This window comes from Engystomops pustulosus, chromosome 4 (assembly GCF_040894005.1).
Source record: "Engystomops pustulosus chromosome 4, aEngPut4.maternal, whole genome shotgun sequence".
Taxonomy (NCBI): domain Eukaryota; kingdom Metazoa; phylum Chordata; class Amphibia; order Anura; family Leptodactylidae; genus Engystomops; species Engystomops pustulosus.
Window position 1 is genome coordinate 215536878 of NC_092414.1, and position 26371 is coordinate 215563248.

A 26371-nucleotide genomic window follows, 5' to 3' on the forward strand; every position below is an offset into this window, starting at 1 on the left:
GGCGGCGCAGGGGAACACAGGTGAGAAAGTCCAAAAACACCTAAAGATTCAACAGAAGAGGAAAACCAAACGTGCATTTTTAAATTACTAAAGGCCTTATTTTAACTTTTGTCTTGAACCGGAGTGACCGCGAAATTTGTGGAACACACCACACGGTGGCAGCAGTTCCTGGTCAGAGGATTTTACCCACGCACCGGTAACAAACAACGATCCGGAGTTTTTCGTCCAGCAAGACCGGAAGAAAGCTGAGTGAGAGCGTGGAATACGAGCACACCTTTTTCCATCAAGAAAGGTACTGTCTAATCTAACTTCACTCTTGGCGCTTGATGTGCGCTAATAAAGAGCGGGCAAGGACGTTGATGCGGTGAACAATATACTTCTTTCTTATGTTCTATGCATAGTCTGTGTGGTTGATGGGCCTACGATGGGCCTTCTTAGCTTAAGAGAAATCGTGGGTGGTGGCAGTGGTTTTAATAAGTGTGTGCTGAGCGCTCGGGAGTAGCATAAAGACAACATTTTGTCTAAATGGGCTGAGCTTAAAGAGAACCCGTCATGCAAAATAACCCCCCTAAACTAAATATATTTTCATAGACTGCCATTAGAGAGCATTGCCTCTATCCCTTCATTGTCCCTCTACATGCCTGTAAACCTAAGCAATGAGGTCCTAAAGCTGTATGCAAATGACCTGTGAAATGTCCAATGAAGAATTAGCATATTCAAGCTGTCCACTGTATTCATGAGTGGGAGGCACAGCCACACCCCCAGTGCATGACTGACAGCCTGTATAATGGTGTGAGGCTGTATAATGATGTGCTTCCTGGTGCTGGTGGCCACGCCCCCTGCAGCCTGTGTGTGCATGTGTGTGTGTATAGGGGAGATACAGCAGCTCCAGGCAGCCATGTTACAGCAGAACATGTCAGATTCATGTGTAGCTCATGTCTGTGTCTCTCACCTGTATATTAGGATGATGCAGCATGTCAGCAGATGCAGCACACACACTAGCCATGCTTTACTATACATTACACACAGACATGAGCAGGGGGAGGAGAGGGGAGGGGTAACAGGGGTGACATCACTGTCTGTAACCATGTGACCAGCCTCATTTACATGATAAAGAATAGATGATTTTACAATGAATAATGTATGAAATAACTAGATAAAGGCTGGGATGGGATCCTTGTGAGCTGCTCCAACAGGTAGAGGTGACAGGACAAGTGACACAGACCTGATGACAGGTGTCCTTTAAGGGCTAAATTGTGAGGACTCCCTAAAGAAAGTGTACCCCATGATTGAACTCAAGAGTGGGGGTTCATCACATCCTTCTGGATGTAGTTTCACAGGCTGTTACACTGCTTCCCCTCCCACCTGCTTCCTCAACACTCTCCACTCCCTATGCCTGCTGTAATCTTACAAGACAATGGGTGGGGGGGGGAAGTGCTCCTGCACATTGTAACAGCCAGTGAAGCTACAGCATGGAGGGGCTCTGGTCACACACACACACAGTCCTTCTGGCTCATTAGTATAATTTTTAAAGTTTCTTTTAGGAGGAAGGGGCCATGGATAACAAATATGAGGAGATTACAACAGTTACATGAGTAATGTCCCAGGTTTATCATGAAGGATTTTGAAGGTAGATTTCCTTTAAACCTTTTTAGGAACAGAAAAAAAGCACAAACCATTAGTGCATCTTTTTTGCCATTTTGCAAGAAATTGGGATACAACAGTGAACATAAGATTGTACAGTCCGCAAAATGCTAGCAATAAAAACATCATATCGTACCACAAAAAATAACACAATACACAGCCCTGTATACTGTAGTATGAAAATGTTATTAGTATCAAAATATGGCAAAATTAAAAAAAAATTGTACACAAGATTTACATTTTTATAGTATAGTTATTTTAGTATAGTTAAACCTTTATAAATTGGATATCCCCCTTAATCATACAGAACCAGAGAATAAAAGGGAGGTGTCATTTGGAGCGCACATGGAAATCCATAAAAACAGAGCTCACAAGAAAATGGCTCAAACATGTTTTTTTTGTCAATTTCACCATATTTGGAATTTTTTTTTCCCGGTTACTAGTACACGGAATGGAATATAAAATATTGACACTAGGAAGTATAATTTGTTAGGCAGAAAACAAGCCTCAATGAGTTCTGTACATGGAAAAATGCAAAAGTTACAGATTCTTGAAGCCAAAAAAACAAAAAATAAAAACAAAAAAGGGTCAGGTCGTTACGGGGTATGGATAATTAGGTTGTTTTATTGAAATTCGGTACAAAAATAAGAGAAACCAGTCAAGAAGCAGCCATGAAGGACACAAGACCTTGTTCCCCCTTCTGGTGGATGGGTTCTCATTGGGAGCTTAATGTTTTGTTATTACAGTGCACAGAATTCTAATCAATAATAAAACTATACAATAATTTGGACCTAATCTTTTACATAAAAATACAGAGAACAGCAATGCATATGGAAAAGTTCAAGACAACCATGTTGTTCAATCCATGTTGGACTGGCCCACCATCGTACCAGAGGATGCCCACGAACTATCCCAATGTTGGCCGCCAGAGTTCCAATAAACCAATTTGGAGCCAATAAAGGCAGATTTTCTTGGGGTTGATTGAGGTTGAACTCCAAAAATGTCACTTCTAACCATTCATGACACTAAGCAATGACCTGCACACACATGGTCACTCAAGAGACCGATGAGACCTACAATTGTTTTTTTGAGTTGTGAATACAAAAACTAGAAGATTCCGTAGAGGGTTTTCTCATCTTGAGAAATACTCGAGAACTTTATTTACATTTCCACCTTTGATCATTTTTTTTGCCTCTTTTGAAGACACTAGAGAGTCTCATATTACTTATCACACTGGATGCCAAAACTCACATCACTTATAGCTCGGGAACAGTAAGGTCTAGAGAAGAAAACCTCAAATATAAGGATGGAAAGAAGAGAAAAAACCTGGTGCCAGTGATGGTCTTCTTGCATCGCTTAGTCTATTGAATCAAATTTTGTGAAAAACAAAAACAGAGGTATAAAAATAATAAATAAAAAGTTTCCATCTCTTCTCTTCATCAGTAGCTGAGAGGATGCAATAATTTGGTAATACTTAAGGCAATCTCTCCTACACTACAATATATGAAGAGATGTCAATGTTTTTTGACATTGCCATATACAATCTCCGACTCCTTGGACACTTGAGGTTTTTTTGCTCCTGTAGACGCTGAAGGTTTCACCGCGGTATAAACCACCTTATCATCCTAAAATTAGAAAAAAAATTTTTTATGAAGGATATGGTTTTGGAGAATGTGAGACAGAAAACGTTTTAGTATAAATATTAAAGGACCATGAGATTTACTGATGGTGGATGATCGGTACCCATCTCCCCATCCTGTCCCCCTGTGATGGAATACTATTTTCTTCTTAGCAGGGACGGCCATATTTTTTAAGAAAATTGTTGTCTGATATTTAAATTAGGCTGCACCCCCTGGTCCTTCAATGTCTTCTATACAGAGTTTGCAGAGAGACGGTGACGTCACTGACTCATCCATCCATGTTGTTACAGCTCTCTACAAGTTCTGTAGAGACAACGAAGGATCTAAGATGTGAATAAATTACGGTAAATCCTGGTGGCACTGCGAAGGGCTCTTCTGCTCCCCTTAGCCTAATATTATATAAAATAAATTTTCTTAAAAATTGTGGCTGATCCAGCTAAGAAGAAAATAAGATTCCAGCACGTGGGACCGGGAGGTTAGTACCAATCTTCTACCATCAGTGGTAGGTGCCCTATAAGTAGCACAAAACATCCAGTAGTCTGCTTCCTGTAACTATTACAAAATCTGTCTTCAATGTTGAAGGGGTTTTTCCTGAGCCGTCTGTTACTGTAGCAGTGGCTCAGAAATTAATTTTGTAGCTTCCATTAAGTTACTGTCTTATAATGAACCACCCGGGAAGCTTTTACGACAGCTTTCAATCATTAGTGGCATCCTCTAAACCATCGATGGGTAACTGACTGGCCTCAGCAGTGATGTGCCATTTGGGAAAAGGTTGCCATTGAGGCCATTGATTGTCCTCACCAATAAAAACAGCAAAATGGCAGCTAGTGGAGCTTATAGTTGGCTGCTAGTGCTGAAATGGAGGGGACAGGTAAGTACACCGATGAGCTACAGGTACACTTCAGTTCTAGAATCAAGTTCTAAATTATAAACACCTCTATGCTAGGCATTGAGTAGCGCATGCGCAGATGAATCCGGAGACCATGCGGCCCGCTCGGCTTCATCTGCGCATGTCCAGCGGCACAATTTGCAGGATGCTGACCGTGCAAGTGCTAGAATACCTGACGTGGTTAGCGAGAGGTGGTTCATCGACAGCGGGTGGTTCATCGATTGACGACGTCTGCAGGGGGGACAAGGCAGGGGTCGTAGATATGCCGGGTGAGGGTCAGTTTTATAAATGTGAAAACTACACATGGAGGAGCAATGTCCGAAGGGTTGGGGAAAAACTGCTCCTCTTTAGCCACTCCCAGGGGACGAATGGACTAGTCACTGCTCACATGACATAGTAAGGCAATATATAACTTATGTTTTTTATTTCTTTCTGTAAAAACAATTTTTTTTTATTAAAAAAACCTGTTTGGCAGTGTATGTTCTATGCTCTGTGGGACTGGGGGAAAGGGTGCTTAAAATGGGTCTCCTAGTGACAGGTTCCGTTTTATTCACTACAGAAGTTTCAGGAAACTTCGGTAAAACGAAACAAAACTAGTGAACTGCTGTGTTATTTAACCTAAAACTAGGATGTGGAAGCAAGGAGACTTTTATTAGATAAGCCAAAGGGTAACAGTGCTTTGAACTTTTGACTTTCAAGCCGAGACCTAAATTTGACTTGCACATATTTCACGTATACTTAGTTATGTAGATTCTCGTTATGGAACCGCATTGTTACTGTTTTGATGCTACAAATCAAGATCTAATATTTATTATTTGTTAGTATTGTGTAAATCTCCTTTTGGCTTTCACCACTGTTTGAATCGTTCAGGGAATGTTCTAGATCAGATTCAGGCTTTTACATATCCTCAGTGTAGTTGACGAATACACATTCTGCCTGGAGGTCCACCTGAATGGGTGGATAGATGAACCCACTTGATGCAGCTTTGTACATTTTTTTGCATTGCTATCGATGAGCTGGACGATACTGTTTCTCTTTTTTTTGGGAGTATGAGATATGGTCAAAAGGTGATGGTAGCCTCACATTCAAAGTTGTAGATGCTGGTGAGATAAGGAGCCTGGAAGTCCCACGTTCCCCTTCTGCTCAGCAGTTAGTATGTTAGGTATAGAAACACAATTATCTGGCCGTCGTGTCACTTACCTGCTGCTCTGAAGATGGTTGAGGTTTTTTAGCTCCTATAGTTGCTGAGTGTTTCACAGCTGCGTACACCAACTTCTCATCCTAGGACAAAAATTCAAAAAGTTGAATTTGTATGTAAGTCGGAACAGTATATTTTATAACTGTAACCCCAGCCAAATTTATTTTTTCGTTTCTGTGACAATTGGATTTTAAAATGTTGGATTGTCATAAGAACCAGGATTAACACTAAAGCTTCATTACAGACGCCTGTGATAACTGTTACAGCTGATTATTATAGCCCAGCGCTAAAGTACAGTAAATGACCAACATCCAGAGGTCCATTTGTAACTAGGGGTCATCTGTAAGTCGGGTGTTCTTAAGTAGGGGACCTCCTATAGATAATTTTATGTGTGGCCCCCATCAGAATTCTACCACTCTGATGAAACCCTATAACAGTGATGGCGAACCTTTTAGAGACAGAGTGCCCAACCTACAACCAAAACCCACTTTTATGTCACAAAGTGCCAACAAGTTTCAATCGTATTTGCGTCCTGAGGACGCCAATACAATAGAAAGAGGATGAAGAAATTTGGACTATAGCTTCCTTCCAAGGTCCCCGGAAGAGGAAGAATCGGGGGACCCAGAGTAGGAGCTCCAACAATAATCCATCTCTGTCCAAGTAGGTGTCGCTTTAAAATAGCACTGAGCATAGGATGTCCATGGCTGTCTTGGACCACAGGAGGAAGCCTTGAGTCATGTCTAGCAAATTCTGTGCTGGGGTGAAGGCCTGGGTGCCCACAAAAAGGGCTCCGAGTGCCGCCTCTGGCACCCGTGCCATAGGTTCGCCACCACTGCCCTATAAGAATCACTGAAAACTAAAAAAAAAATAAGGATGGCACAATAGAGGTCAAATGGTGTTTCCACCCAAAAAAAATATTTTCTTGAAGTAATAAAATCAAAGAAAAAAAATAAAAAAAAGTGCCTGAGGCTCAGAGGGGCTGTAGATCGATAACGAGATATCTTTACCGGTTCTGTGGCTTTCTTTTGAATCTCTTCTCCATTTTCATAGGCTGAAATATAAGGAGGATGATCTAAGATAAAGATAAGACAAAACATTTCGACATGGAATCACCCAGATATTATTTGGAATCTTAACCTTGAAACATTGGGCAGTAATTTAGTGTTTTGCTGGTTTATGGAATTTGTCAAAATTCAGACGAAAAGCCGTAGTCACACGTCCCATCCATTTGTTGGCTTCTATTGGTAGAGTCATGGAAGAGGAGATTTTTTGTGCAAAAATTTTGCCCAGTTTATAAATATTTCCACAAATATATAACACTTAGTCCCCTTCCCTCATAAACATTTGGGGCCTATTTCGCTGGCCCATAGAGATCTACGGCGCCCGGTCAAGGTGCGGTGAGCCTACACAAAAAAATACAGGACATTTCCTATATGTTTCTGTATTAAAATATGTAAAAATAAATTAAACGGTACACAGTTTCATATTATGTCACCTGAGTTATAGTACACGGAAGCACTTATCGACTCCACAATTGTCTCCCTGAAAAAAGATGGAAGAGATATTTGTTACATTTACTCAAAAATTATGGTATAGAGCATGTATACATAATGTGGCACATTTACTTACCCATCCGAGTCGTCATCCCCGATCCGGAATGTCCGCCGGAATGCACATCTGCTGCGATTCACATAGATCCTGCGCCCGATATCCTGCATGTGTCGCTCCCTGATCAGGTCCGCCGGAGTTCAACCTTCTTCTTCCTGGTGCATGTAAGTACTTGGCTTGCGACATAAATTTGAATGTTAAATCCCGCGCTTAGTCCGAATCCGTGGGATCGTCGGACAGCCCGCCCCCCTGATTTGTGTCACGTGAAAGCCAGCACAATTGTGACACAATCCGATTGCATGTGACACAATCCCCGGCATGATCACCGAAAAGTCGGGAAACCCGACGAAATGCGACTGCGGGACCCTTAGTAAATAAGCCACAATGACTCCAACTGCAGATAGATAGGCGTAACTTGAGGGGGTACAGACGGTGCGGTCACTACCGGGCCCAATAGGCTTAGGGGGCCCATAAGGTGTCACCATATGACTTTAAACCATACATTACAGTGTAGGGCCTATCATAGACTTTGAAGTGGGGCAATCAGCTTCAAGTTACACCACAGATAGATATGAGATAGATAGATAGATTGATAGATATGAGATAGAAGATAGATAGATAGATAGATAGATAGATAGATAGATAGATAGATAGATAGATAGATAGATAGATAGATATGAGATAGATAATTACCTATTTTTGGTGCTCTGCATCTCTGTATCAGGAAATTAAGGTAACAGTCAGTGACATATTGTCAGATTATTACAGATTTATTTATCTCAGTATGTTAATATCTAGATATAAGTAAAAACTGGGGGTCAATGTGTCACCAATTTTCTAGCCCTCAATATCTTAAATAAACTTAAAACATTTCTTAGGGTGTTATTGAAATGAAATTCTTACCAGATGTCAGTAACATCCAATCCCCACTGGCAAAAATAATCCCACCATAAATGTCCAGAAATTAAGATATGTGTAATAATTGGAGATGACACAAGGAAAAAGTAAGGAACAGATGAAGAAATAGAGGTGCAAAAAGACATGGAAAGTCATGACACCTGCTGAAATCCATAAGTAATTAGAAAGCTAATCTGCCAATAAGTGATAGATTGTAACGGGTCACACAGACAACAGGAACTAAAAGTCTCTATGGGAAGAGTCTGGAGGGAGGAGTCTGTGGACCAGTGGACCCTCTGGACCACCGTGGGGGATGGAATGAGGCCCGCAGTGGCAGCCAAGGTACAAGATATGCAGGAAACAGTCCGAGCCTGGGATGACAGCAGGTACACAGAGGAACACTGGTAACGCTGGCATGGACTGGAGACACCGCTGGACTGGAACCTTGGAAGGCACAGCAGGAAGCGTATGGGAACGCTGGAGACAGGAGACATGGACGCGTCTGGAAACGCTGGAAGACAGGACACCAGGAGCATATGGGAATGCTGGAGACAGGAGACATGGAGGCGTCTGGAAAGGCTGGAAGACAGGACACAAGGAGCATATGGGAACACTGTAGACAGGAGACATGGAGGCATCTGGAAATGCTGGAAGACAGGCGGTTCTGAGAACGAGGCAATCACTTCAACAGGAACCGCTGTGGGAAGCGAGGTCTGGAAACCTTGGAAGTTCCATTAGAATGCTGTAGATCGGCCAGGAAGGAAGGGAGGTGCCGGATTATAAAGGGTGAGCCGGATTAGCCAGCACCAATCAGGAGGACGCTGGACATTTAAATCTTGAGAAGTTGGCGCTCGTGCGCCCCAGCAGTGGGAGCGTGAGGCCAGGAAGGTAGGAGGCGTGCGGCCTACACGTCGGAACTCAAAGCACAGCCAGGAGCCAGGAGAGGTAAGTCCAGGCAGAGGGAAGGGGACAGGCATACAGTCGAGCACGGGTGTACCCGCGATCCGCGACATGGATCCCGGGAGCACTGTGACACAGATAATATCAGCTGGTTTCACTGATGGCCTATAAAACGGTAGGAACATCATGACGTGGAGCTGTTTCTCCAGGCAACACTGGAAAACCTCATACAACTGAGGGAAGGGTGATTGGAGAAATGTTCCAAGACATTCCCGATAAAAATCTGCTACCATCTACCAGGATGATGAAGTGGAAATGAGGGCGGACATGACCTGAATACCATAGAAAATCTATTGAAGGAACTAAATTTCGGAGATCATAGAAGAAGAACCAGAACCTTCCGGTTGTTAAGATGTGTGTGGAAAGGACCTCCGTACTGGACGTGTCCTACAGTTATCAGCATTAATAAAGAATTTTAAACAAAGTTTTAAATAAATGTCAGTAACGGGTTTAAAACTTTTTCCCTGTGCCACAGAACCTAAATTATGGACCTCTATGGTGATTTCTGTGCCAGTGCGGATTGGATAGGTCGTTACTGACAGCTGGTGGAAGCCATGATGAGGAGAAGGAGGGCACCACTGAGGAGCTACATTGGGCTCAATAAATTTAAAAATTCATGACATGCAAGGTCCTGCAGAGTGGTGGCAGCTCTGTGCTTCACCCCCTCCAGAATTTCAAACACTGAACTTTTTTAATAGGAATTGAACGAAACTAGTAGGAGCTTTTTAACCCCTTAACGCTCTGCGCCGTAGCTCTACGGCGCAGAGGTATAAGGGATGTATGAAGAGGGCTCACGGGCTGAGTCCTCTTCATACAGAGGTGGGGGTTTTTGCATTTTGCACAAAACCCCCACCGCTAATAACCGCGGTCGGTGCTTGCAAAGTCGCCGGCGGCGTTTAAAAGACGGCGGCGCGCGGGCGCCGCCATCTTTTTTTCGATCGCCACGCCCCCGAACGTCATCGGGGGGCGGCGATCGGTTACCATGGTAGCCTCGGGTCTTCTTTTGACACGAGGCTACATGGTTTATGCAGGTTTGTTACAATGAGCCAGTGGCTCATTGTAATGTATGACCTGCAAAAATGCCATATATTGCAATACTGTAGTATTGAAGTATATGGTAGGAGCGATCTGACCATCTAGGGTTAATGTACCCTAGATGGTCTAAAAAATAGTGAAAAAAAAAAGAAAAAAAAAAGTTTAAAAAATAAAAAAAATTTATAAAATATTAAAAGTTCAAATCACCCCCCTTTCCCTAGAACGGATATAAAACATAACAAACAGTAAAAATCACAGACACATTAGGTATCGCCGTGTCCCAAAATGCCCGATCTATCAAAATAAAAAACCGGTTACGGCCGGCGGTGACCTCCGAGGCGGGAAATGGCGCCCAAATGTCCGAAATGCGACTTTTACACCTTTTTACATAACATAAAAAATGAAATAAAAAATGATCAAAATGTCGCACAGACCTCAAAATGATAGCAATGAAAACGTCGCCTCATTTCTCAAAAAATGACCCCTCAAACATCTCCGTGCGCCAAAGTAAGAAAAAGTTATTAGCGTCAGAAAATGGCAAAAAATTTTTTTTCTTTTTTGTACACATTTGTTTAATTTTTGAAAATGTATTAAAACACAATAAAACCTGTAGAAATCTGGTATCACCGCGATCGTACCGAACCAAAGAATAAAGTAGGCGTGTTATTTGGAGCGAAGAGTGAAAGTCGTAAAAACTGAGCCCACAAGAACGTGACGTTTTTTTTAAAATTTTTCCACATTTGGAATTTTTTTTCAGCTTCGCAGTACAAGGCATGTTAAAATAAATAACATTACGGGAAAGTAAAATTTGTTACGCACAAAATAAGCCCTCATACAGGTCTGTACACGTAAAAATGAAAAAGTTATGGATTTTTGAAGTTGGAGAGCGAGAAATTGGCCGAAAAACCCTCCGTCCTTAAGGGGTTAATTGTGTATCCAATGTCCATAACAAAATATCGATCAAAGAAATGAAAAGTTAATGTTTTTACCTTTTTTGCGCTTCCAACAAATGATGCAGAGAACCAAAAGTAATAGGAAAGCAGAGCTGACACATGACCCAATTATTATTGTCTGCAGCCCTGAGATATGTGGCTCTGGTGTTGGTTCAGCTTTTTCTGCAAAGTGAAATGGACATTATAGGAGAAACGTTAATAAAAAATATTAATACTACACCATATTCAAGAATGTAACTACTATAATACTGCCCCCTATGTACAAGAATATAACTACTATAATACTGCTCCCTATGTACAGGAATATAACTACTATAATACTGCCCCTATGTACAGGAATATAACTACTATAATACTGCCCCCTATGTACAGGAATATAACTACTATAATACTGCCCCTATGTACAAGAATATAACTACTATAATACTGCTCCCTATGTACAGGAATATAACTACTATAATACTGCCCCCTATGTACAAGAATATAACTACTATAATACTGCTCCCTATGTACAGGAATATAACTACTATAATACTGCCCCCTATGTACAGGAATATAACTACTATAATACTGCCCCCTATGTACAGGAATATAACTACTATAATACTGCCCCCTATGTACAAGAATATAACTACTATAATACTGCCCCCTATGTACAGGAATATAACCACTATAATACTGCCCCCTATGTACAAGAATATAACTACTATAATACTGCCCCCTATGTACAAGAATATAACTACTATAATACTGCCCCCTATGTACCGGAATATAACTACTATAATACTGCCCCTTATGTACAAGAATATAACTACTATAATACTGCCCCCTATGTACAAGAATATAACTACTATAATACTGTCCCCTATGTACAGGAATATAACTACTATAATACTGCCCCCTATGTACAGGAATATAACTACTATAATACTGCCCCTATGTACAGGAATATAACTACTATAATACTGCCCCCTATGTACAAGAATATAACTACTATAATACTGCCCCTATGTACAGGAATATAACTACTATAATACTGCCCCCTATGTACAAGAATATAACTACTATAATACTGCCCCCTATGTACAAGAATATAACTACTATAATACTGCCCCCTATGTACAAGAATATAACTACTATAATACTGCCCCCTATGTACAGGAATATACTACTATAATACTGCCCCCTATGTACAAGAATATAACTACAGGCGGTCCCCTACTTAAGGACACCCGACTTACAGACAACCCATAGTTACAGACGGACCCCTCAGCCCACTATGACCTCTGGTGAAGCTCTCTGGATGCTTTACTATAGTCCCAGACTGCAATAATCAACTGTAAGGTGTCTGTAATGAAGCTTTATTTATAATCCTTGGTCCAATTACAGCAAAAATTTTGAAACTCCAATTGTCACTGGGACAAAAGAAAAAAATTGTCTAGAACTTCAATTATAAAATATACAGTTTCGACTTACATACAAATTCAACTTAAGAACAAACATCCAGACCCTATCTTGTACGTAACCCGGGGACTGCCGGTACTATAATACTCCCCCCTATGTACAAGAATATAACTGCTATAATACTGCCCCCTATGTACAAGAATACAACTACTATAATACTGTCCCCTATGTACAAGAATATAACTACTATAATACTGCCCCCTATGTACAAGAATATAACTACTATAATACTGCCCCCTATGTACAGGAATATGACTACTATAATACTGCCCCCTATGTACAGGAATATAACTACTATAATACTGCCCCCTATGTACAGGAATATAACTACTATAATACTGCCCCCTATGTACAAGAATAAAACTACTATAATATTGCCCCCTATGTACAAGAATATAACTACTATAATACTGCCCCCTATGTACAAGAATATAACTACTATAATACTGCCCCCTATGTACAAGAATATAACTACTATAATACTGCCCTCTATGTACAGGAATATAACTACTATAATACTGCCCCCTATGTACAGGAATATAACTACTATAATACTGCCCCCTATGTACAAGAATAAAACTACTATAATACTGCCCCCTATGTACAAGAATACAACTACTATAATACTGCCCTCTATGTACAGGAATATAACTACTAGAATACCCCCCCCTATGTACAGGAATATACCTACTATAATACTGCCCCCTATGTACAAGAATATAACTACTATAATACTGCCCCCTGTGTACAGGAATATAACTACTATAATACTGCCCCCTGTGTACAGGAATATAACTACTATAATACTGCCCTCTATGTACAGGAATATAACTACTAGAATACTCCCCTCTATGTACAGGAATATAACTACTATAATACTGCCCCCTATGTACAAGAATATAACTACTATAATACTGCCCCCTATGTACAAGAATATAACTACTATAATACTGCTCCCTATGTACAGGAATATAACTACTAGAATACTGCCCCCTATGTACAAGAATATAACTACTATAATACTGCCCCTATGTCCAAGAATATAACTACTATAATACTGCCCCCATGTACAGGAATATAACTACTATAATACTGCCCCCTATGTACAAGAATATAACTACTATAATACTGCCCCCTATGTACAAGAATATAACTACTATAATACTGCCCCCTATGTACAAGAATATAACTACTATAATACTGTCCCCTATGTACAAGAATATAACTACTATAATACTGCCCCCTATGTACAAGAATATAACTACTATAATACTGCCCCCTATGTACAAGAATATAACTACTATAATACTACCCCTATGTAGAGGAATATAACTACTATAATACTGCCCCCTATGTACAAGAATATAACTACTATAATACTGCCCCCTATGTACAGGAATATAACTACTATAATACTGCCCCCTATGTACAGGAATATAACTACTATAATACTGCCCCCTATGTACAAGAATATAACTACTAGAATACTTTATATATGTTGTCAAAATACTGTATATGGGGCCACATGTATCACTTTTGTGCGCCTAAGTGTAGTAGTTGCGCCTAAATTCTGGTGCACTGTTTTGCCAGAATTATCACAAGCTACAACCATCTGTGATAAGGTAATTTTCTGCCTCTTATTAATCACTTTACTTTAAAACAGTTTCGGCGCAATGTTAGATTCAGGCAGTTACATGTAATCCTGCTACAAGCTTCTCTCTGCTTCTCCCACAGCCCAGAATGAAGATAACACTCACAGCAGCACCCAGGTGTGTGACACCCAGCACCCAGTGACCTCCTCAGCAGGGGCTTCTCCTGGAGGGGATCCCCCACTGCTGGTCTCCTGCTGCACCCCTGTAATTCTGCACAGTATCCCCCTCAGACACACTGGTGATACTCTGCAGAATTACATGGGGGACACTTGTCTGTACTATCTGCAACATTCTGCACAGTTCTCTCCTCTCTTGCTCTGAGCTCAGGAGTTTGCAGAATGTTTTGTAAATAGAAGGTGATGATCTGTAAATAGAGTCTGCAGCTCCTGTCTGCAGAGTATCTCATGTCTGTATTATATGTTCTAGTGTCTGGCTGAGCTCTGCTGCTAGAAATGAGCTGTTCTGCAAAGGGGCTCAGTGCTTTCTTCTCAGTTAACGCCACCTTCGGGCTGCAGTGTTTTTGCGCCCGTTTTTGCGCCTAAATGAAAACGTTGCAAATGATGAATATCATTAGGCGCAGCAAAACATCTGGATTGGTAAGATAGATGAGGGAAAGCTGGTAATTTTTGCTGCGTAGCTAGTTTGGCGTTTAGTCACAAAAATGGCGCAAAAACGGTTCGCCCGAATGAAAAGGCGCAAAAACAACAGAAAAAACGAGTGATACATGTGGCCCAATGTGTATATACTGTATGTGTGTATACATTTATGGATGTTTGCATACTGTGTCTATACACAGTGTATGCTCTAAAATGTACACTCACCGGCCACTTTATTAGGTACACCATGCTAGTAACGGGTTGGACCCCCTTTTGCCTTCAGAACTGCCTCAATTCTTCGTGGCATAGATACAACAAGGTGCTGGAAGCTCCTCAGAGATTTTGCTCCATATTGACATGATGGCATCACACAGTTGCCGCAGATTTGTCGGCTGCACATCCGTGATGCGAATCTCCCGTTCCACCACATCCCAAAGATGCTCTATTGGATTGAGATCTGGTGACTGTGGAGGCCATTTGTGTCCAGTGACCTCATTGTCATGTTCAAGAAACCAGTCTCAGATGATTCCAGCTTTATGACATGGCGCATTATCCTGCTGAAAGTAGCCCTCAGATGTTACAGGGTACATTGTGCTCATAAAGGGATGGACATGGGCAGCAACAATACTCAGGTAGGCTGTGGCGTTGTACCAAGGGGCCCAAAGAGTGCCAAGAAAATATTCCCCACACCATGACACCACCACCACCAGCCTGACCCGCTGATACAAGGCAGGATGGATCCATGCTTTCATGTTGTTGACGCCAAATTCTGACCCTACCATCCGAATGTCGCAGCAGAAATCGAGACTCATCAGACCAGGCAACGTTTTTCCAACCTTCTACTGTCCAATTTCCATGAGCTTGTGCAAATTGTAGCCTCAGTTTCCTGTTCTTAGCTGAAAGGAGTGGCACCCGGTGTGGTCTTCTGCTGCTGTAGCCCATCTGCCTCAAAGTTGGACGTACTGTGCGTTCAGAGATGCTCTTCTGCCTACCTTGGTTGTAACGGGTGGCGATTTGAGTCACTGTTGCCTTTCTATCAGCTTGAACCAGTCTGCCCATTCTCCTCTGACCTCTGGCATCAACACGGCATTTCCGCCCACAGTACTGCCGCTCACTGGATGTTTTTTCTTTTTCGGACCATTCTCTGTAAACCCTAGAGATGGTTGTGTGTGAAAATCCCAGTAGATCAGCAGTTTCTGAAATACTCAGACCAGCCCTTCTGGCACCAACAACCATGCCACGTTCAAAGGCACTCAAATCACCTTTCTTCCCCATACTGATGCTCGGTTTGAACTGCAGGAGATTGTCTTGACCATGTCTACATGCCTAAATGCACTGAGTTGCCGCCATGTGATTGGCTGATTAGAAATTAAGTGTTAATGAGCAGTTGGACAGGTGTACCTAATAAAGTGGCCGGTGAGTGTTTAAACGTGTATGAATGAATGAGTGAAGAACTTTATGATTGTGTATAAGTGTATAATCATATGTGTGATTAAATACAAGTGCATGTACAAATATGTATATACAGTATATATTTTTTAAGGGGGACCCAGGGGTCCAGCCTCTCCTAGTTAGTACCCTGATTATGACATATGAGGATCAGAATTATCCTGATAATATTCCTAGTAATTGTAGTCATACAAGATACTGGGGCAGATTTACTTACTCGGTCCATTCGCGATCCAGCGGCGCGTTCTCTGTGGTGGATTCGGGTCCGGCCAGGATTCACTAAGGCAGTTCCTCCGACATCCACCAGGTGGCGCTGCTGCGCTGAAGTTCACCGGAATGCACTGAAGTACACTGGCCTATTCCTGGTGAAGGTAAGTGCGGGTCCCGCAACACTTTTTTTTTTTTCTTTTTTAATGCGGCGGTTTTTCCGAATCCGTCGGGATTTCGTTCGGCCACGCCCCCGATTTCAGTTGCGTGCATGCCCGCGCCAATGCGCCACAATCCGATCCCGGGGCAATTCAGGGAAAATCTGCGCAAATCGGAAATATTCGGGTAACACGTCGGGAAAACGCGAATCGGGCCCTAAGTAAATGACCCCCAGTGTGTTCCTTAGCAGCTGCAATCACCCGGTTTTCATACCGTATTACTTACCGCTCTTTACATTTCCCATTGCACCCAATCACTTACCTAGGACTCTGAGGAGAATGCCAGGACCTTCTTCCAGGATTGTCTTTATAGGATTTTCCTCGTTTTTTTTTCCTGAGCAAAATCTTATGGCAATCCGACAGTAAAGTGTGAGGTTATCCGGGCCAGGGAAGTCCTCTAGTAGAAGATCTGAATGACCGATCAGCTTGGTCTTCCCCTTGTATTCTGGGTGGATGTAGTCCTGGTTTGGATGATATATAAAGTGTTCTCTTGGTTCTCCGTACATCCAGTAGACCTGAGTCCATAGGACACTTGTGTTTTCTATAGAAGCCGCACTGATTATTTTATGGAGGGAGAGGGTGCAGTTGAGCATGATCGATCCCATAACTTCCAGTTCAGTTGTTTGGTTATCTTTTGTAGTATCACCTTGACCTATAAATAAATGTAGGACATTATTGAGGAAGAGCACATGGGAATAAGATAACTCTTTGGTGTCCTGTACTATTGGTCAACTCTCTGGACCAACAAAATCAAGTCATCTTTGCTACTCCAGTATTAATTATCTAACTCTACCATATAAAAATGTGTCCTTTGGTGCAGCTATGGGTTTAACTAAATCAATTTAACCAACTGCTCTGCAACAGCTTTGCTTCATCTCTGCATTATCACAGATTTACATAATCAATGCCACTCTGCTCCACTATGAAGAAGGTGCAATAAAAGGTTTTTCTGAGAACCTTAAAATATATTGTAAAATATGAAAACTATATCTTTGTGAGTTTTTATTTGTTCTGTATTCATCAGCTATTGTATTTAGTTTCATTTTAACGTTTGGCTCTTGTGTGCTGTAAAAATTTCCTAACCTTTGTGTAAATATTTAACTTTGTTTTTGCAGAGCCGTGCGGTTTTGACGATACATTGTCCAAAATCGATTTTGGAAGTCTTTATCTAAGGTGAGTACATTGCTGTGATGTGTTTTTTTTTTCTAAGTTGGAGCCTCAGTGGAAAGTCAACTTTACTGCTTTGCAACAGCTGAGCTTCATTTCTGCAGTATCACAGATTAAATTTATCAATGGCACTCAACTCAATAAGTGATCGATGAATGTCCCAGCAATCCGACTTGTCTAATAAACTAATTGATATCTTGAGAACCTAAAGTTGGATGCTCAGTGGAAAGTGGACAGCATTGGTGCATCCCCATTGAAAACAGACATCTGCTGGCCCTGATCAGAGCTGTGTACATAAACGTGTCATAGAAGACTCTAAACTAAAAATTACACATCATTCAAATAAGGAAAAAGAAAAAGATATACCGTATATACTCGAGTATAAGCCTAGTTTTTCAGCACAAAAAATGTGCTGAAAAAACCAAACTCGCCTTATACTCGAGTCAAAAAAATAAATATATCTAAAGTCACTTTTCCGGCGACCCCTGTATATCTTCTGTGCGATCTGTCCGGCAGCGGCGGCAGGCTATATACACTGGGGCAGGGTCTGGCAGGCTATATACACTGGGGCAGGGTCTGGCAGGCTATATACACTGGGGCAGGGTCTGACAGGCTATATACACTGGGGCAGGGTCTGGCAGGCTATATACACTGGGGCAGGGTCTGGCAGGCTACATACACTGGGGCAGGGTCTGGCAGGCTATATATACACTGGGGCAGGGGCTGGCAGGCTATATATACACTGGGGCAGGGGCTGGCAGGCTATATACACTGGGGCAGGGTCTGTCAGGCTATATACACTGGGGCAGGGGCTGGCAGGCTATATACACTGGGGCAGGGGCTGGCTGGCTATATACACTGGGGCAGGGTCTGGCTGGCTATATACACTGGGGCAGGGGCTGGCAGGCTATATACACTGGGGCAGGGTCTGGCAGGCTATATACACTGGGGCAGGGTCTGGCAGGCTATATACACTGGGGCAGGGGCTGGCAGGCTATATACACTGGGGCAGGGTCTGGCAGGCTATATACACTGGGGCAGGGTCTGGCAGGCTACATACACTGCTGCAGGGTCTGGCAGGCTATACACACTGGGGCAGGGGCTGGCTGGCTATATACACTGGGGCAGGGGCTGGCTGGCTATATACACTGGGGCAGGGGCTGGCTGGCTATATACTGGGGAAGCTGTGACCAATGCATTTCCCACCCTCGGCTTATACTCGAGTCAATAGGTTTTCCCAGTATTTTGTGGTAAAATTAGGGGCCTCGGCTTATACTCGGGTCGGCTTATACTCGAGTATATATGGTATGTATGCAAATATATACAGGCGGTCCCTTACTTAAGGACACTCAACTTACAGATGACCCCTTGTTAAAGACTGACCCCTCTGCCCAATGTGAACTTTGGTGAAGCTCTCTGGATGCTTTACTTTACTCCCAGACTCCAATGATCAGCTGCAAGGTGTCTATAATGCAGTTTTATTGATAATCCTTGGTTCCATTATGACAAAAATTTAGAAACTGCAATTGTCACTGGGAAACTACAATTATAAAATATACAGTTTGGACTTACATACAAGTTCAACTCAAGAACAAACCTATGGAATCTATCTATCCATCTATCTATCTCATATCTATCTATCTATCTATCTATCTATCTATCTATCTATCTATCTATCTATCTATCTATCTCATATCTATCTATCATCCACCATATGCATCTCACAATCAAGAATAAAAAAAATAACAGAAACAAAATAACACAAATAATCTTAATATCCAGACCACCACCAATAAAACTTTGAATGATCTAATTCATGGTGATTTTTATTAACCAGCGATTGGTAGGATCACATTCAGATTGAACTATAAAGTTGCAAGCGTTGCATGGACACATATGCAACAGATTTTAACAGCACACCCAGTGGGCAGATTTGGAATTGCAACTATAAATCATCACTAGTTTTATTATTAGAATCAGACGCTTCTGTATGGACTTACCTAAAACAAGGATTCTGCTTCCATTATTTGTGCGTCTCGTATAGTTGGTTCCTCCTACAGAAACATTTACAGAGTAGCAGTAGATGTCATTGACCGAAGTATCAGCGTTATGGATTTTAATGAATGCAATGCTTTCATTGTTCCTCTGTGTGCAATTTCCTGGATATAACTCATCTCCGCAACCTTTGAACACACCACACGCTGTCACACGAGGGGTCATTGTCAGGTTCCTAATTGTAAATCGAGCAATGAGGGTTACGGTGTCTCCAGGGAGGGCAAGGAGAAGAAATTCCTCTTCCAGAATCATCGCCTTCTCTCCTGAACATACAAACATAAGATGTTACAGAAACATATAACAAATCTTCAAACTGCGTACAGGTGGTCCTCTACTTAAGAACATCCGACTTACAGATGACCCCTAGTTACAGATGGACCCCTCTGCCCCCTGTGACCTCTGGTGACCTTTCTGGATGTTACTATAGTCCCAGGTTGCACTGATCAGCTGTAAGGTGTCTGTAATGAAGCTTTATTTATAATCCTTGGTCTATTTACAGCAACAAATTGAAACTCCAATTGTCACTGGGGCAAAAACATTTTTTGTTTGGATCTACAATTATAAAAGATACAATTTCGACTTACATACAAATTCAACTTAAGAACAAACCTATGGAGCCTATCTTGTATGTAACCCGGGGACTGCCTGTATCTGCTACAACCTTTATCTTCCCTACTAGTAGAGCTATTAACTAGCAACCGGTCTATGATGTGTCTTTCATCTCCAAACTCCTGGAACGCCTGGAATATTCCCGTCTGACGTTTTTTTTTTTTTGCTTGGACCTCAAGAACATTTTTAGAGTACATCCTTCTGTGATCATGGAAACCTCTAAAACCCTAATTTTCGCACTTCTTCACTCTCGCCTCTACCATTGTAACTCCCTACTAATCAGTCTTCCTCTTACCAAACTCTCTCCTCTCCAATCTATTCTTAAAGCAGCGGCCAGAATGGTCAATCAATCCCAACGCTACACGGATGCCTCCACTCTGTGTCAGTCACTGCACTGGTTGCCTTTCACCTTCCGTATTCAATTGTAATTAATCACCCTCATCCATAAAGCTCTGCACAGTGCTGCACCTCCCTACCTCTCCTCTTTCATCTCTATCTATCGTTTAGCCCATGCTCCCTGTTCCTCCAGTGATCTAAGATTACTTTCTTCCTTAATTCGAACCCCCCCACTCACGTCTCCAGGACTTCTCCTGAGCTACACCTATTCCCTGTAATGCACTACCTCGATCTATCAATAACTAACTAAGAAACTTTCAAATGTGCCCTAAAAACCCATCTTTTTAGGTGTTCCCTAATTATATGTAACTTTTATTTTCTTTTCTCTTAACTGCCACAGATTTTTTTTCTCCTGGTCTGTGCCCCCTCTGGCAGGATCTTCTCTTCTTCTAGCTTCCTCTGCCCTGGTTTTTACAATAAAAAGGCTTTCAAGATTATGCATATAAAGAAATGCTCTGCAAAGTTTGATGCCCAATTTCTCCCAAGTATAACGATACCCCACAAAATGCTATATGGGGCGCAGATTTGTATTGTCACATTGTACAGGCTATGAAATTTTAATTTTTTTTGGAAATGCGAACATATGGGCTTATCATTTGCAGGGTGAGATACAATGGGGGACATGTATTATCGAATCCGTGCCTAAAAAATTCCCGGGATCTTTCATTTTTTTGGGTGCAGCATTGTTCCGGATCATTTATAATGTGTTTGTGCCAGAAAGAACAGATGCTTCCAACTATCCCAACTCCTCCGTCTTTTTTTTTGGTGCAAGTGGGCGTGACCTAACCTTTCCACATTACCCGTCACATTTATGTGTATTTTGTCTGCATTTTTAGGCGCAATTTTTGGCGCACAGTAGACCAGGAAAAAATTGGTCAGATAGCAAAATTAAGGCCATGTAAGATTTTGGTCTGGATGTCTGCATTCTTATGGCACCCCCGACTGATTATTACCAGCTACCCATTAATTACTAACAGCCTTGCCCCACTTTAATACATCGGGCTGTGCTTTCCGGAGACTGATCTCTGATGCCGACAGTCGTGCTTCCGCCAGAATTAGTAAATCCCCCACCAAATGTATAGATAATTCATTTTGGGCATCTATAGCTTATTCATGAGATTTTATCAACTATTTCAATGGGGATACAAAAAAAATTATCAATTTTTATTTTGGGTTTTTAGCACTTTTTTCCCCCACACCCGCAATAACATTAAAATAATATTTTATCTTTATTCTCTGGTTCACTACGATTGCGGTGATACCTCATTTATATAGGGTTTCTTATCTTTGCTAAAATTTCCTGGGCAAAACCAATATTGGAGAAAATCACATTGTTTTTACTATCAACAACTTTTCAGGGCCGTAACTTCTGTATTTTTCTGTTGTCAGATCTGGTTGAGGACTTGTTTTTTGTGAAAAGAGTTGTTCTTTTCAGTCGTTTAATATAAGGGCATATAACTTTTTTTTGATAACTTTTTAGAACATTTTTTGTAAGGGTATTTGATTTAGAATGATATATTTCGGGAAGTTTTAAGTGTTTTTTTTTTACATTGTTCATCGAGTGGATTCAATATTGTTTTAGATTTATTGTATAGATTGATATGGATGCCGTGAGTCCAAATATGTCCTTTTTTTTGGTATGTTTTTGTGTTTCATATACTTTACTTGGATTTCATATGTATTTGGGCTAATTAGATTTTATTTAATTATCATAAAATGTTTTTAACTTTTTGTTTTACATTTTTACATTTTCCAGACTTGGGCTTGAACAAGCGTTCATCCGATCACTTGTTCAGGCCGTTACACTGCAATACACGGAACCTGGCTTGAAGAGGAGCCTAATGGATCCCCGGTAAGCTCACCAGGGGGGTCCAATCCATGGGGGACACACTTACACGGTGTGGTCATGCTTGACTGTATCGTGTAAGGGGTTAAACACCCGGGATCTAAGTTTTTCCAATCCCAGCTGTCAGTGCTGGGTCTGGGCTGTGATGTCACAGCCCGACACCGGCACTTGCCGAACCCGATGTCCCGCAATCCCCTTTTGACGCATCGATGTAGAAAGTACATGAAGAGGTACCCTTAATGATCACTGTAAAAAGCCAATATGGCGGTCTTTAGGGGGTTAAACAATCGGCGAATCCACCATCCCTGATCTGGATCAATAAAAACATCTTGAGGGTATGAACCCTTAAGATGTCCTATGTTATTTGCCACCAATGGCAGCAGCTACTCTAAGTGCTGTAGAACTATGCGGAGTTGTCCCTATGGTTTTAATTTGTTTTTACAACCCATCCCCCAGTTGATCCATCAAATTGAGGACCACAGTTTGAACAAAGCTGTTTTTGTCTGGTTACTACATGTTTAATCACTGTTCTGGTATCACTGCTTATACCGTTCTTCAATGTACATCTAATAAAATGCTAGTTAAGCAATTTTTTGGAGAGGAATAGTCTTTTAAGTGATGGGCCACACAACCTCTGCTCAAGTCTTAAAGGGGTATCTGGACACATTAACGACCAACATCCAGGGATACAATGCAACATCTTACCTTCCACCATTAAAAAAGTGCCAACCGGGTGCTGCCACTTTTCAATTACTTTATTGGAGACAAGAATTATAAATCGGCAGCAGTACATCAGCTGATCCTCCATCCTTAAGTCCTTTATAGTAACTGATGATGTCCTGGATCCAAGATCTAATTGAACAGAAAGTCTTCCTCCATATTTGGCGGATGTGTAATTTCGTAAAGAATCGTAAATTTCTTCATTCTCTCTTCCACAAAAATTTCCGTAACCCGCTTTCACTAAGAAACTCACTGCATCAGGAATCACAGTCCTTGGGTAGGAAAAACTGCAAGGAATTGTGATGGACTTCCCTGCGACAGACTCTTTTCTGTGGAGCTGCTCTACACAGTGTTGTGCCAAAGAATCCTGGGAGAGACCTTAAGATAGAATCACAAAACATTCTTAGATGTTGAACATCACAGTGAGGACATCAAGGTAGATAAGGTGAATAAGACTCTATCACAGTCCTGGGTCAACTCAATCAACTGCCACATCGGTTAGGAAACTTTTTTGAGACAACCCCACAAAAAAACCCCAACATAATATAAATAATTGCCAAGTAGGCTGTATAAATAAAAAAATAAACGAAAATGTTCCTGTCACGGGTGCTCCCGCGATCCCTGTCTCGGATCGCGGGCGCACCTGTGTTCCCTCGTGCGCCCCCATTCCCCCTGCAGCTAACTTACCCGTCCCGGCACAGGCCTCTCCTCGAACTGCGCGCGCCGGCTGTTGAAAATTTAAAGGGCCAGCGCACCGCTGATTGGTGCGCTGGCTGCACACTTCCACCTTATAATTTCTACCCCTTTCTGTGTTCTCTGCAGGATCTTTGTGTGCCTATACCATTGTGAACGCTCCCCTGTGATATTTCCATCTGCCTGGACCTCCCGTTGCGGACACCGGATTTGGACTATAATCTTGCATCTCTGCCGCCTGTCCTGACCCTGCGTCTGGACCCGACCACGAGACTGTCTTCCGTTAAGGTACCTCGACCTCGGCTGCCACCGCGGGCTAGTTGCACCTGTGGAACGACCTGGTGGTACTCTGCCGCAGCAAGTCCAACCTGCTTTGTGGCAGGCTCTGGTGAAGACCAGCTGCCACTTAGACTCCGGTCCCAGGTGCATGAGGATCCACTGATCCTGAGTCCTGACAGTTCCACTGATCCTAAGATCATTGCCTCCACAAGGGATTATCACGACAACTAATCATTGAGTAGAAAGGTGATCTGCTCTAACCTACCATGTGGAAGGAGATAATCTCTGGAGAAGAAAATCAAAGTGTACTTGTGTGAAGGGTGTGGGAGTGGGTGGAGGGGAGTATTTTTCAATTTTTGTCAAAATAAAATGCAACCATACAATTGAGACTTTGGGAACTAAAGTTGTGTCCAAATTTCCACTCCACTGCAGATTTTTCACCACCCACCACCATGTTTCCTAGGGCACAACTATATGAAGTAATTTTTTAAATTACATTTTTAGTTGCATTTACTGATATTTTAAAAAAACAAATGCCCAGATTTACAACTAGTGAAGCAAACTGTACTGCGTGCAGCCACTAATGTGCAAGATGAGAAGATTATTGCAGATCGGTGCGTGGCCTTCAATAATTTGGCGTACCTTGTGCACACCTAAACTGAGTGCACCAGTTTTTTTCTGGTGCACTCAGTTTAAGGGGCGTGCACCACAACTATGTTGGGAACACCACAACACAAAACTGGTGCAAACGCTTGGTGCAAGCAGTCAGCACATGTATTTATGTACTAAGTGCCCCGGAAAAATGGGGCAGCCTGTTTAATAAATCTGGGCCAATATATTCCAGTTATGGCATATTTGCATGTAACTCTTCAACGTAGTTCTTTGAAGGAATTAAAAATACCTTCAAAAAACATGAACAATTCAAATTTCACTAAAGTGTATTCAAAAATGCTGTAAACCAAAAATTTCAAATTTCTTCTATGGAGGAACACCGGCCCACATTTATTAAAGAGTTTTGCACCAGTTTTCTGTGTGACTTTGGACTAAAAAGAACATGGAGATTGCTTGTACATGTATTTATAAAGTGTCTGCTCCAAATTTTTGTCGTGGTTGCTCTGTTTCCGCCACGTCAAAAATTCAGCACCTAAAGGTGCGTTCTGGTGCTGATCCGGGCTGTGAACCACATTTATTACTGGCACTCAACAGAATTGTGTCACATTATCGATGTTAAAAGTGCACCAAAAAAAGTTGGTGCCCACTTCCCGAGCAGTGCAGGGTACGCCAGATTCATGAAGACCCGGCGCCGGTATTCAGTAATCTGCCTTCCCCTGCACATTAGTGACATGTAGGGGGGAGAAGTCAGGTGCATTGAAGGCTAGGGTATATAAAGTAGAACTACCAGCTGTGTGGGGGTGAGTAATCAGACTCTTCAACTGATGCCTTATCCTATACGTGGACAGGAAATCTGTTTCCTGAAATATAAAATTAGCCCCTGAAGTTTCTTCATATCATACATACAAATCATGCTGCATCTTATCCTAGATACATTATATGTTATGTGTACCCCTTAGGAAATACCTAATCTGTCCCACAAAACAAAAATAGTTCTTATAGTTCTTATGTATCCAAAGATTATCATAAGTACCGTATAAGCCGACCCGAGTATAAGCCGAGAACCCTAATTATGACATAAAAACTGGAAAAACCTATTGACTCGAGTATAAGCCGAGGGTGGGAAATGTATTGGTCACAGCCCCCTGGAGTATATAGCCAGCCAGCCCCATCGAGTATATAGCCTGCCAGCCCCCTGGAGTATATAGGCTGCCTGCCTGCCCCCTCAAGTATATAGCCTGTCTGCCCCCTCGAGTATATAGCCTTCCTGCCTGCCCCCTCGAATATATAGCCTGCCTGCCCCCTTGAATATATAGCCTGCCCCCTCGTGTATATATCCTGCCTACCCCCTCGAGTATATAGCCTGCCCCCACGAATATATAGCCTGCCCCCTCGTGTATATATCCTGCCTGCCTGCCCCCCTCGAGTATATAGCCTGCCTGCCCCCCTCGAGTATATAGCCTGCCTGCCCCCTGGAGTATATAGCCTGCCTGCCCCCTCAAGTATATAAACTGTCTGCCCTCCCCCTCAAGTATGTAGCCTGCCAGCCCCTCCCGGTCCGTCGCAGGCACCATGACGTCAGCC

At 42.1% G+C, this 26371-nt stretch overlaps 1 protein-coding gene and 1 long non-coding RNA gene across 3 annotated transcripts in view; one reads left to right on the top strand and one right to left on the bottom strand.

Annotated features, from left to right (window-relative positions):
• On the top strand, positions 1-24499 carry LOC140128310 (uncharacterized). The gene is made up of 4 exons (XR_011855134.1): positions 1-292; positions 17526-17583; positions 22394-22489; positions 24026-24499. It is a non-coding gene; the product is annotated as an uncharacterized lncRNA (long non-coding RNA).
• The window catches only part of LOC140128309 (uncharacterized), a 28595-nt gene continuing 4035 nt past the window's right edge, over positions 1812-26371 (bottom strand). Inside the window, exons 2-10 of one of the 2 annotated variants that reach the window (XM_072149921.1) lie at positions 23189-23581; positions 19578-19895; positions 16673-17062; positions 10861-10986; positions 7673-7694; positions 6867-6913; positions 6379-6422; positions 5374-5454; positions 1812-3269 (exon numbers count right to left, since the gene is read on the bottom strand). In XM_072149921.1, the coding sequence (XP_072006022.1) occupies positions 3159-3269; positions 5374-5454; positions 6379-6422; positions 6867-6913; positions 7673-7694; positions 10861-10986; positions 16673-17062; positions 19578-19895; positions 23189-23581 (1532 nt within the window). In that variant the 3' untranslated portion in view covers positions 1812-3158. Of the gene's footprint in view, positions 3270-5373; positions 5455-6378; positions 6444-6866; positions 6914-7672; positions 7695-10860; positions 10987-16672; positions 17063-19577; positions 19896-23188; positions 23582-26371 lie in introns of both variants that reach the window. The other variant, XM_072149920.1, reaches the window with a different exon arrangement.